The 13,120-nt window shown below is 46.6% G+C and overlaps 1 protein-coding gene across 7 annotated transcripts in view; it reads left to right on the top strand.

Moving 5' to 3' along the window:
* The window catches only part of pde4dip (phosphodiesterase 4D interacting protein), a 93,004-nt gene that overhangs the window by 60,459 nt on the left and 19,425 nt on the right, over positions 1-13,120 (top strand). For all 7 annotated transcript variants that reach the window (XM_084011536.1, XM_084011535.1, XM_084011530.1 and 4 more), the window contains 19 exons: positions 865-1,002; positions 1,122-1,241; positions 1,524-1,616; positions 1,758-1,967; positions 2,068-2,226; positions 2,308-2,403; positions 2,491-2,628; positions 2,715-2,894; positions 3,211-3,405; positions 3,482-3,736; positions 3,919-4,084; positions 6,468-6,580; positions 7,319-7,482; positions 7,948-8,248; positions 8,350-8,524; positions 8,601-8,717; positions 9,499-9,973; positions 11,017-11,252; positions 11,337-11,385. In XM_084011536.1, the coding sequence (XP_083867662.1) occupies positions 865-1,002; positions 1,122-1,241; positions 1,524-1,616; positions 1,758-1,967; positions 2,068-2,226; positions 2,308-2,403; positions 2,491-2,628; positions 2,715-2,894; positions 3,211-3,405; positions 3,482-3,736; positions 3,919-4,084; positions 6,468-6,580; positions 7,319-7,482; positions 7,948-8,248; positions 8,350-8,524; positions 8,601-8,717; positions 9,499-9,973; positions 11,017-11,252; positions 11,337-11,385 (3,380 nt within the window). The remainder of the gene's footprint in view (positions 1-864; positions 1,003-1,121; positions 1,242-1,523; positions 1,617-1,757; positions 1,968-2,067; positions 2,227-2,307; positions 2,404-2,490; positions 2,629-2,714; positions 2,895-3,210; positions 3,406-3,481; positions 3,737-3,918; positions 4,085-6,467; positions 6,581-7,318; positions 7,483-7,947; positions 8,249-8,349; positions 8,525-8,600; positions 8,718-9,498; positions 9,974-11,016; positions 11,253-11,336; positions 11,386-13,120) is intronic.

The following is a 13,120-nucleotide window of genomic DNA, read 5'->3' as shown; positions in this document are numbered from 1 at the left end:
GCCCGTGTAAGGGCTCTCTGCTCAGTCTGATCCCGGCTTCATAACTTCTATTGTCATGTTAATGATCCGTGTGAATGTGGTTCAGTGTGACGGCTCTGTTGTAGTCTGCTATGTTGGTGCATCGGTCCATTATACCGCAACATATCAGCCTGGACAAAGACTCCTCACTGGTATGAAGGGGGACACTTGTACCATTCACACGTGGATAAAGACTCCGGAGCATTTAAACTAGTTTCTGGTGAAATACAGAGGTCTGTTTCATGACCTGACAGAAGAGAATCCTGAACGACCCTCCACAGCCTGCAGCGGTGCAGTCGCAGGTTTAAGAAAGACCGGTCCAAATATGTCGATGTCACTTCTGTGTCTTGTTATGTTGAATCCCGGCTGATGCAGCTGTAGGAGAGCCATTTTCTTAAAATCTAAAATAGGTGAATTGGTCCTTTTTAAAAACCTTTCTTCTATTATAGAAGCCATAAAATAAAGTGTTAGCTGTTATTTCTAGATTCCCCCGACGCGGTCTGCAGTCCGTATGGTTTTGGGGCCCAGTAGAATCGGCCCCACTCACAGCAGCCCAGGGTGACATCACATCATGAAAGATCATAAAAACAACAACAAGGAAGTCAACAACAGGTTGCTGTGGCAACAGCTGCTTCCCCGGGAAGTCATCCAGCAGGGAGCTGACATCACTTTCCACTTTCGCTCCATCATTCACACAACAGCTGCAGGAAAACACACGCATGTAACTTCTCACCGCTGATTCATCTCCTGTTGTCTTTGACTCCTAATGTAAACGTATGAAAAACAGGGACAATGCAACCGCCACACGTCGTCATTGTTAGCTGACAACTCAACTCTGTCTTTCAGAGGCTGATTGACGAGCAGCAGGGCCAGCTCAGTCAGTACGAGAGTGCTTCGGGTCAGTGTGTCGGGGAGCTGCAGAAGGCCCAGGACCAGGTCTGCTCGCTCCAGGCCAAGATCAGAGAGAGCGAGACCAGGAACCAGGTACAAGCCCATCGCCCCTCCCACCTTCAGACCTGCTCTTCAGCCGTCTGAGGTGGTTCAGGTCTGCAGCAGAGCTCCGTGACGTGTTGCACCAAGTCTGTGTGTGTTTGTCTGTGTAGAAGCTGCAGGAGCGACTCGGCGACATGGAGTTGGAGCTGCGCTCGGCCCAAGAGGAAGCCCAGCGCCAGGAGCGAAACATCCAGAACATCGCCGATACGGCCAACTCCAAGGAGGCAGAGGTAGGCAGACAGACAGACAGACAGACAGACAGACAGACAGAGGGAAAGGGGAAAGATTTAGACAGAGAAAGAATACAGCAGTATCAACACAAAGAATTTTTCATTAAAAAATGAAACTGTGTGTGTGTGTGTGTGTGTGTATGTGTGTGTGTGTGTGTGTGTGTGTGTGTGTGTGTGTGCGCGTGTGTGTGTGCACGTGTGTGTGTGTGTGCGTGTGTGTGTGTGTGCGCGTGTGTGTGTGCACGTGTGTGTGTGCGTGTGTGTGTGTGTGTGTGAGACTAGGCTGCAGAGCTGTATCGGGTGATTGAGGAACAGAATAAAATGCTGTATTCTCTGAAAGAACTGGCCAACCGCAGCCAGCTGCAGCAGCTGCAGGTTTGTCCTCCATGCTGACTACAGATTCACACACGGCCAATGAAACGCCCTGTTTCTGGTGTTTAACCACCATTTTAAATCCAAGCTTTTCTTTGTCTCTCTCTTCACATCCGGCTCTTCTCCCCCGGGTGTCGCCCCCAGGTGTCGGGTGCAGACAGTATTCGGGGTCAGGGTGAGGTTCTGGCTCTGCAGGCGTCTCTCTTCCAGGCTCAGCTGGAGCTGCAGGCCGGTCAGCTGGCGCAGCGGCAGGCAGGCAGGACCCAGGAGGACCTGAACCGGGCCCTGCAGAGGCTGGAGAAGGACCTGCAGGGGGCGCTGCAGCACAGGAGGGAGACAGAGAGACACAACCAGGTCATTAGTGATTCTTGTTGGTTACTAATGTCTTTTAATCTGTATTTCCATTGAGGTATTTAGGTTGAAGTTCACTTTGACGTGTTTGTGTGGCGTTCAGGATCTGCAGCTGGCTCTGGAGAAGGCCCGGTCGGCCCTGCAGGAGAGAGAGGAGCAGTGGAGAGAGGGCGAGCGAGAGAGGGAGCAGCAGGGCGAGGAGAGAGAGAAGACCATCAGAGAGCTGAGGACGTCGCTGCTGACCAAAGAGCAGCTGCTGGAGGTCAGACACACTGACACACACACACACACACACACACACACACACTCTGAGTACTAATCTCATTCTAAACTGTGTGTTCAGGATGACTGTGATCTGCTGGAGGATCCGAAGGAGAAGAGAGACTCTCTGCTTCAGAAACTCCGCCAGCGTATCAAGGAGAGAGACCGAGCCCTGGAGGTGAGCAACACACACCTTTTCATTGAAACAGCGCACACACCTGAACTGTCAGGTTGGATGATGACCGATGTCTCCTCCCCCCTCCAGCGAGCGCTGGACGACAAGTTCCACAGCGTGGAGGAGAAAGAGGAGGAGGCTCGGCGGCTTCAGCTGCTGCTCAGAGAGAAGGAGCGGGACCTGGAGAGGCAGCGCTGCGTCCTGTCCAACAACGAGGAGACCATCACTGTAAGAACACACACACTCACTCCTATCCCACTCACTCTGCCTCCTCCCCCCTCATTGATGGTCGTGTGTGTGTGTGTGTGTGTCAGAGCCTGGAGGTGCTGCTGCGTGGGAAGGCTTTGGAGCTGGAGCAGGTGTGCGACGCCTGGAGGAACGTCCAGCAGCAGCAGCAGGACAGCGAGGGGAGACAGAGCGCCGTCCTCAGAGAGAGAGACGCCATCATCAGCCAGCTGCAGGCGGCGCTGCACGCGTGCTCTCAGGAGGCCCAGGTACCGACAGGAAGTGGCCGACAGGAAATAGTTTAAATCAGTTTATACCATTTCCTTAGATTGAGGTTAAGGGCAGCTGCAGAACAAAACCATGTGTTGTGGCCAATCTTAGTCAATTAGAAGTAAAATGTGATGATTTGCAGAATTTTAAAACAAAGGCACCCTGTGATTCCAAATAACATGAGAATTCAAGGAAGCCGGGTGACATTGTGACGAGGAGTCATGCTGAGTGAATAAGTGATGAACAGCCATGTCGTGTCTTCCTGTTGGGTTTCTTGCTGTAGATTCACGTATTCTCCTCCTCCCTCGCCTCTAGGACCTGCGCTGCTCCCTTCTGGCTCAGATCCAATCAGCTCCCAGCGACGTTCTGGAGGAGCTGAAGGTCCGCCTCCAGCTCAAGGACCGCCTCTTCAAGGAAGTGCTGGCCGACCGGACCCAACAGGCCCACAAGCACCAGGAGCAGGTCCAGGATCTGCTCAGAACCATCAGCTCCAGGGACCAGTACATCCAGGTAGAGCTGAGCAGCTCAGTAGAAGCACTAAGTTCAATATGAAGTGGGGGAAATAATGACACCGATCTCCCTCCAGGACTCTTCCAGTCGGCTCGGCGAGGTGATGACCGAGCAGACGGGGAGGCTCCAGGAGCTCCGCAGGCAGCTGAGCTCAGGTGTGGCATGGAGGTCTGACTCTGGATCAGATCCGGCTGTGGAGCTCCAGGCCACGCAGGAAGAGCTGCGTCTGGCCCTGAGGAGAGAGAAGGAGAGCCAGGAGCTGAGCAGGAGTCAGGCTGGCAGGCTGGACTCCCTCACCAGGACGCTGCATGTGAAGGAGGAGATCCTCAGGGTCAGTGAGCGGGATCTTTCTGTTTCATATGATGTTTGGTTTCACTCAGAAATACATCACGATACTGACACTCTCAAAATGCTGTGTCAGCTGCAATATTTTGAGTTGCCTATGCGCTCTAATCCATGTGTGTGTGTGTGTGCATATGCATGTGTGTGTGTGTGTGTGTGTTCATTCTGCAGGACTTCCAGAGGCAGATGGTGGAGCCGTCCGGTCTCTCGCTAGTAGAGCGTTTGACCCAGGAGCTCCAGGAGCTGAGGGAGAGCCTGGTGCAGCAGGATGCTCCCCCAGCCCGAGGCCCCGTCCTGGGCCGAGACCGGCCCAACGGCAGGCAGCCTGAGTTTGGAGGTGGGCATCAGAGGAGCATGGGACAGTATCTGTAGCGGCGTCAGGGAGCCGTGACTGTGGCGTGTGGCGTGGGCTCTGAGCGTCCTGCTCTGGTGTTGGTGCTGGTTTAACATCACTTTAACACTTCTGGGTTAAATCCTGCTCAACGGTTTTGCATTGTAACCAGTGATGGTGATATTTTCAACAGTTGTTATTCAGTAATCACCACAGGTGTGCACGCTTTTAACACTCCTAACACTTTCATTCATGGTACAGTTAATTGTAGTTTAAAACACCCTAAACAAGCTGCATGTTTGACCTGGTTTGGATCTGGTGGCCTCAGGTCTTAGGAAACTGTGGTTTCGTTCGCTGAGAACGAGCCCTTTATTTTCATTCAGTGTCTAAAAGACCGAGCAGTGACATCTCTCCATCGGTGGCTCGGTGTCGGCTTTTTGACAGTAAATGATCATAACTTAAATCAATAGTTTGATTTTAGCTGCTTGTGCACAAAGAGAGGCTCTATTGAGAGTATAGAACAAAATAACACATTATTTAAACATTCATATAATAACTCATAAACATTCAAAACTCTTTTCCTGATATTCATCTGGGACTATGAGTTGCTTAAATTATTTGTGTTTGTGATAAATCATTTTGTAATTCTAAACAGTTTTTCTAATCATGTAGTGGTTTTGAACAAAGGTCGTCATGGTAACCCATCAGTGACGGTTTGATTTAGTTGTTTTCTAAATGTTTCAGTGCAGTTAAAAGTTAAAAGCTGCTTTTCTCTTAAATGTCATGTGACTCAAACCATCAGTTACTTCTTCGGTGGGCGTGTACATGTGTGTGTTTGGCTCCATATGCGAGTGGTCATACATTTTGATATACCTTTGCATGTTCAGCAGCTTGAGTGAGCCTGTTTCTGAATGCTGCAAAAAATAACAACTCACATTTTGTTTGACTGAACAATATTAAAATATTAGCACATTCCACATTGCCTTTATGTGATTATGAATCTGTATATTTAGTCTATTACAATTTTCCATTATACGTTTGCTTTTGTGATTAAATGAGACTCTGTGCAATTCAGCAACCATCAGTTCTATCTGTGTGGTTCAATATGAAGGAATATTCACATTCAGTCGAGTGTCACACTGGAGCACAGTAAGTATGAATGTTTCCCTTTTCTTATTGGTCGTCCCATAAAGATGAAGAATGTAAACCGTGTGTCTAAGTTATGCCACGTTTGTTGGATTGCAGGTATTCTATTTCATTTAAACCCTAACATGTAAGTGATCCGTTCAGTAAATAAACCTGCGGTGTGTATTTCCCATCATACACTGGTAATTAAATTGTATATTTGCACACCAAGTTTTATGACTTCCCATCTCTACATACATGAACGCATGTATTTACACTCCCAGTCACCAAAAACAAAGACTTTATGAACTGCAATATCAGCCCTTTTCTCATTGCTGTCTGGATTTGAATGTATAATATCGATTTTAATTTAATTCCATAGAATAAACAAAACATCAGGTTAATCACGTTTTTCAGTTTGCAAAGTTAACAGAGCATTATCCAGGATATCCCCCAAAATTAGTCCAAATTCCCTGAGAAACATTTGACTTGTTTGCCAACACTACCCAATATATATTTAGTCATTTCACAACCATAATTACCCCAACATGATATTCTAAAATGGAAAGAATCCTCCATTAAATCCCCTCATTTTACTTTTTTTTTCGTTGCCAAAAACATTCACATGTATAATAAATATTCTAAAGAATAACTCAATCAATCAACCAATTTAAAACCCCATTACTTCCTGTTTAAAGGCAGAAACAAACAGCACTGTGAGGACACAGAGGCAGCCTTTAGATGATGTGAGACCAAACAGTTGAGTTACGTAGTTCTACACGCTTATAACAACCGAACCGGTTTAAGCCTTTCAGTCATTTCATCCCCAGCACACAAAGAAAAGCCAGGTCATGATTCAGCTTGCAGCAGGTGCATGTAATGTTTCCCGGGCTCAGATTACCCATAATCCTGTTCTGTTTGAACATCTTAAACATCGTAAATCCTTCTATTGGTCCATTGTGTCCCTGAAGTATTTTGCAGTGGCTTCATCCTGAATATGAAAGTTTAATCACGATGGAGTGATCAGTGAATCAGTGAATGTGAGCTGTTTCATCCATGTGTGAAGTTAACTCGTGTTGTGTTACACATCACGTCCTGATAAGAGAAGAGTGTCAGCTGATGTGGAGGAGCAGCTGTCTGTGCTGACGGTGTGACACTCGCTACGCCTGGTTGCTGAAATGCACAAAGTGAACAGAAGTTGGGACGGATGTAGAAGAAGTGCTCGTCATGGTGGGGATGTAACTCTTTGTCCTGCTTCCTGCAGAACTGAGCTCTGAGGACGAAGACGAGGCTGATGAAGATCTGAACAGCGAGTACACCGAGAGCGTTGATGAAGAGGAGTCCAAACCGAGGGTCCCGTCTGTGGCCGACGCCAAGGTAGGAACACGTCTTGTTAACACCTGAGTTCTACTGAGGCTTCATTCTGGCACATAAAGGGGATTATTCTGAAGAGTTTGAAAATATTTCTAATAACTCTGAAGCGATTTAAGATGAAGGTCCAAACATCCCATGATAAACTCAACAATATTATATGTACATTGATGAGGTCAGTCTAGAGATTTTAGTTTGAATAGTTACATAAATACAGAGCGTTGTTGTTTTTAAAACTTTACTCACATTTTGGGGATATTTCACATGATATTCTCTGGAAGACGATCCTTATTTTGTGATTTTTACGGTGTATGTAACATTTTGTTATCTACTTTTATTCTGAAAATCCTGGCCCTTTACTGTATATGTCGGGTTATCATTGGATAACTAAGAAAGTTTATTCTAGAGCTTCAAGTGTATTTGTGTAGATAGTTTAAATGGTACCCTGAGAAAGGGCATAATGAATAAAGTCTGTATGAAATATCTTTAAATCCACTTCTGGTTTGGAGCCTCAACGATTCCAGCGGACTGAAGGCAGGAAGCAGATTTATATCTGACTTTAGGGCGGGCAGGTGATGAGTCAGGAAGCTGCTGTGAACTTATCTTGGATCTCTGGTTCATTTACATAAAAACGATGTGTTCAGTGATGAACTGTAGTTTTGATTGGCTGTGCTCATATAGCAAGTTACACCTCGGGGTTCGGAGCTAATAAATCAGAGACAATATCACTGCCCGTCCAAACAGGGTTCTGGAGGTCCAGGGAAGCTTCTGTCCCAGGACCTGTTTGAAGGTCAGGGACTGATGGAGGTCAAACAGCTGGTGGAGCAGAAGCGGGCGGTGGAGAGAGAGCTGGGAGAGCTGAAGGCTCAACTGGAGAAGGCCGGCTTCTCCTCACTGTCACAGATGAGGTAAGACGACGACGATGAGGCTGAATGAACACACACTCTACTCTATTTGGACTCAATCTCACATCCACCGTCCTGCAGCCATAAATACTCACTAGAGCACCAAATGTGGATTAATCCGCCGCCAAAAATAGTCCACAAATGCACCATTTCCTCCTCTTTGTTCAGTAAAAACAACAGCGAGCAGCTGTTTAAAACTACTGAGCCTTGTTTAAACATTGAATTATTTATCTGTGTGTTTTTAAAAATGTACATACTGAGTACTGAGAGACGGACTAACACATTCTTGATTTTGGTCGTTGATTTGCTGTGAAATAGAATAATATAGAACTAGAGGATCCATTAGAGGAGAATAATGTGTATGAGTCCCTCCACCGGGTTTCTCCCTAAATAAACAGAAACCTACTCGTGGAGGTGATGACTTGGCACTTATTTCTAACTGTCCATCTTTCTCTGTCTGTTTTCAAGGAAAGCTCTGTTCAGCCTGCAGGCAGAGAACGGAGAGCTGAAGCACCAGCTGACTGAAGGGCAGCAGCCCGACAGGAGACAGCTTGATGAGCAGGAGGACGGCGAGGAGGAGGAGGAGGAGGAGGAGGAGCTGGATGTGACCATAGAAGGGGTAGATGAGGATGAAGAGGAGGAGGAGAGCTCTGAGATGTGGGATGCCTGGGATGGGGAGCTGCCTCTGTTGCATAGCAACACCCAGACTGGTGGACAGCAGAGACCTAACAGACCCGAGTCGCTGCACCTCCTCACCAACTCCTTACAGGTAAGTAGCAGGACTCTTCTGCACTCCACAACAACACCCGTCCATGGAAATAGACCCACCGTGAAGTCTTTTCTGTGTGTCTTCTCCCGCTCCGCCTCCAGGTGGTCCTGGGCAGCGAGCTGTCGGCCGGGCCGCCGCAGGACGCCTCCTCCTCCTCCGTGACGCGTGAGAAGGCGGTCCGTCTGAAGAGCAAAGAGCTGCAGGAGAGACTGATGGTGTCTGAAGCCACGGTGCAGGCTCAGGCCGAGCAGCTCAAAGACTACCGGGAGCTGCTCAGTGAGTGGACACACTTCACCATCTCTTTAGCAGAACAAGCAAAACAAATACATCAGTGATCTTCTTGTCTCGTCAGCGGAGACAGCAGTGCAGCAGGACAGTAAGCAGGTCCAGGTGGACCTGCAGGACATGGGCTACGAGACCTGCGGCCGCAGTGAGAACGAGGCTGAGCGGGAGGACACCAGCAGCCCCGGTACGTCTGCAGGACTCAGGTTTACATTTACTCCACACAAAGAAAGTCAAGGAAACTCAAATATTATTTGCAAAGCGAAGTCATTTAAACACCAATACCTGCTGGTTAGCTGTAGTAGCACTATAAAAACACCAGAGGGAAGCAAAGTACAGTAAACTGGCATCTGCACGTTAAACTAATAAGCTGTTTATACGTATTTTCTTTTAAACATCAAGTCACAACACACTTTTTTAAATACTGTATACTATACATAGTATACACATAGTATTATTCAATCTAATTTAAATTCTTTATTAATTGTTTGACTTTGTCATTTATATGTAATAGTGCAGAACTATGTTACAGAAGTGCTATACAGATAAAGTTTTGTTATTATGAATAATAATCAAAGTAAGCGTGTTATTAATTAATTAATTGAATTCAAATGAAAATCAAATCAAATCAAATCAAATTACCAGATCATATCATCTTTTATCTTTTTACTAATCTGTTACTATGTTTTATAAACGCAGTTTAAAGGTCAAATATACTTTAAATTGTGTAACATTTCTGTGATTCCAGCCAGCAGAACCTTAGTTATACATGTGTATTACACATGAAACTCACTCATGACAAAGTACAGACTTTAACAGTTTAAAGGAACCAATATAACCTTCATACGTGAGTCAGGACTTGTTGCAGGACTGCATTAGTTCCCTCATGGACTGGTACCTCAGTGTGATAAAGACAGTTGATGTGGCCTCCAGCAGACTGATGATGTGTCCTGCGTGTCCCCTGACAGAGTTCGATGACCTGGAGATGTGCACCTCTCTGGACTGTGGTTCCCAGTGGTGGCCCGCTGGCAGCAGCAGCACCTCCACCTTCACTAAAGCCACCACCCAGCGCTCCGGTGACGGGGACGAGATCTCGTCTCTCCAGCGCCTCGTGGAGGACCTCCGCTCCCAGCTGTCCCGTTCTCAGGGAGTGATCCGCGGCCTCCAGAGCCGGCTGCGCTCCCTCTCCACCTCCAGCGACTACGGACCCTCCACACCTCGCAAAGTCAACTGGTCCTTCCAGGCCTCGCCCTCCCAGAGCGGGGCGGAGGACGACGAGGGCTGGCAGTCATCCGACGGGGGTCCTCTGGCGTCGCCCCGCCACCCTCACCCAGACAAGGGCCTGCAGGAGCTGGTGTCCCGCGTGGACGCGCTGGAGGACCAGCTGAGGACAGGAGGCAAGAAGTCCGTCAGCGAGGACTTGAAGTCTGCCACCTGGCCGGGGTGAGTGACAGGGACCTGCTGTGAACTCATCTGTTTTATTTGGAATGTTGACACGTCAAATACAGCAGGACATGAGTTACATATTTTTATTATAAACATATTAAGCTAAAGTCACATTTTCAGTGCTTATGCACAAACATTTGAGTGTCTCCCAGCCCATGAATAGAACACAGTCAGTGTTTTTGTGTTCATGTGATTCATTAAGCCAGTCAGATTTGACTCCCCTTCCTACGCCACATTATTACGCTCATTAATATCCATTTTTTCCCAAGCCAAGCCTTAAAGGTGGTAGGAAACAGGAAGACTTACTAAAATACTACAAAATATTTTAGAATATGCTTATAAATCAGGGGAAATGTTTACACGTGCTTTCTAAATGATATGTGAGCTGATCCTTTAAAGATCAAATAAAAAGAAGAACTTTCTATAGAAGCCTCTCACTGTCATGATACGGCTCAGTCTCCACAGATCCATTCACCACTGAGCGTCCCGTCACTGTCAGTCCGTGTTAATCAAGTGTGAGCACAGATGTTTTTATGTCGACTCAGCTGCCTGACAGTCAGAGGGGATTAAACGACAGGAGGAAGGGCACAGGCCGTCCCGTACTGTAGCTACAGTGAAGCTTCCTCCTCCTCATCCAGAGCCAGGACATACAGCATGTGTCGGGAGTCTCCCCACATCAGTTTCTGGCTATATATTATATATATGTTCCAGAAACTCAACTTTAGAGCATTGTCAGTGTTATACTGACAGATATAACACAGTTAAACATCTGCTATCAGAATAACACTCTGACTGAAGCAGCACATGATTTTTTTTGTATAATGAGAGAAGAATTGTGTGATAGTATATTATTTTGGAAGGCTGATTTTTAAATAAATAATAAATTAAAATCAGCTACTTGTTTCCTGTAAACCCGAGGAAGAGTAACTGATCCACATAATAAAAGATCAACAGCAGCAGACAGTTCATTTCATTTTCATACATTATCTCACAGATTGTCAGGCTTAACATCTGTAACGTTCATTCCCTTCTTCCTGCAGTAAATTCGACAGTCTGATCCAGGCTCAGGCCAGAGAGCTGTCTCACCTCCGCCAGCGGCTGAGGGAGGGTCGGGGCGTGTGCAACATCCTCACCCAGCACCTGGGGGACACCACCAAGGCCTTCGAGGAGCTGCTGAGGGCCAACGACATCGACTACTACATGGGCCAGAGCTTCAGGGACCAGCTGGCTCAGAGCGGCGCGCTAGCACAGCGGGTCAGCGCCAAGATCAGCGGACGTGAGTGGTTTGATTTCCTCCATGTGTTACACAGCAGACATGATGAACTCAACATGAACAAAAGAGTATGATTATATCTAACAGGAGATCATCCTGAAGATCCAGATGAGAAGACGGAGCTGCTCGCCATCCGGTCAGTGTACACTCATCTGTGTGTGTGTGTGTGTGTGTGTGTGTGTGTGTGTGTGTGTGTGTGTGTGTGTGTGTGTGTGTGTGTGTGTGTGTGTGTGTGTGTGTGTGTGTGTGTGTGTGTGGTGCTGCTGCGTACCAGCAGGCTCCAGGTTGGTCATTGGAAAGTATCTGTGTGACGCTCGGGGTGACGTTTGTCCCTCAGGGCATAATGATCAGATGCTGAGTCGATAATGAGCGATGATTTCACAGGATCATTAATGACAGAGATAATTGGCTGATTATAGAGGGAGGGATGGAAACACTAACAGAGACACAGAGACGACGATGAAGGCACTTCCTTGCAGATTCTTTGGCAATATGGATAGAAAGATTGAAGCACCAAACTCAAAGACACATTTTAATCCTCTCAGTGTCTTTTAAGGCATTTTCTTCTTGTTTTTTTAGTTACATGGGATACATTTAATGATGTAATTCATTTCTGTAAGTAACTCCAGTCACATGATTTTAAATGTTTTTCATGTTTGCATGAATATTCTTGAAAGGTGTGATGGTTAGCTTCCAAACTGGTATTTCATTTCTTTCATAATCATTTTGTGTGCATTGTAAGGTGTATACTCATAATTATATTTGATCAGAGAGAAATTACAACTCTGTCAAACAAGAGAAAACAAGGCTGGATCATTATTAAGAGATATGTGTGGGCTTCTTTACTAATCTCAATATATCTTTGTATCAGGCTAGCATAAAGCATCACCAGGCCTCATTCTGAATGCTGTAATGTGTTCAACATGGCTGGTCACAGTTTCCTAGCAAACAGTTGAAATCACAACATTGCATACAACTCATCCCCAAAGCAATGACTACATATTTGTGCAGTTAGAAAGAGTCAGTCAAACAGAATATTTCTGTGCAAACCGGTGAGGAGATCTGAGAAATATTCATCTTTATTTTCTCTGTGCCACACGGCTCGGACTCGTGCTTTCCCTTACACACCACGTCAGCTCTTGTTTCCTGCTGCCGGTCGCAGCTGGCTGGACGTCTCTCTCTCTGCCCTTCAGCAACTTGTTAAGTCTGCTGCTCTGACATCACTGCATGACAAAAACCACAAAGTCCTGCAGGGCAGAGCTGTGATTGGGCAACCGTGCACCACCACCACCACCCGTTCACCCCAACCAGACAAGCCAGTTGCTGGGTGAGTCGTGACCAGCAGGGCTCAGCTGATGTCCCGGCGAGGACCTTCACTGTCCAGTCGATCGCTCTGCTAATTAGGCAGACGGCAAAACCAGGGGACACGAAGAGGAAAAGGAAAGGACAGTACGAGTGAGATCAGGACAAGTACAGTTACACAAGAGAAACAAAGAAGCCGATTGCTTTCTTTATTACACTGTACCAATATGTTTTTGTTTGCTTAAGAAATAATGATATAACATTGTGGAGTCTATGAATCAATATTTTAATACTACTAGGAATACATCAAATTGCTACGTGTGATATGAAAGGTGTCGCTCGTGTAGGAAAGCACAAATAAAAGCTGTCTTTAAGCTGTGGCGCTGTTAGAAAGGGTGAGTGCTGGGTCAAAGCCCATACACAAACAATGCTCCGTGAATAATTAGAGAGAGAGAGAGAGAGAGAGAGAGAGAGGCCTGCAGTAATCTAAAATCATGTTGTTGGAGCACAGATGGCCGACCAGATGTGGAGGAGAATTGTCAAGTTTTCTGTGAGTCTGCAACGGCCTT

Source organism: Eutrigla gurnardus (genome assembly GCF_963514095.1).
Source record: "Eutrigla gurnardus genome assembly, chromosome: 6".
Classification (NCBI taxonomy): domain Eukaryota; kingdom Metazoa; phylum Chordata; class Actinopteri; order Perciformes; family Triglidae; genus Eutrigla; species Eutrigla gurnardus.
The sequence above is the reverse complement of the archived record's forward strand: the minus strand, read 5'-3'. Positions and strand labels throughout refer to the sequence as shown.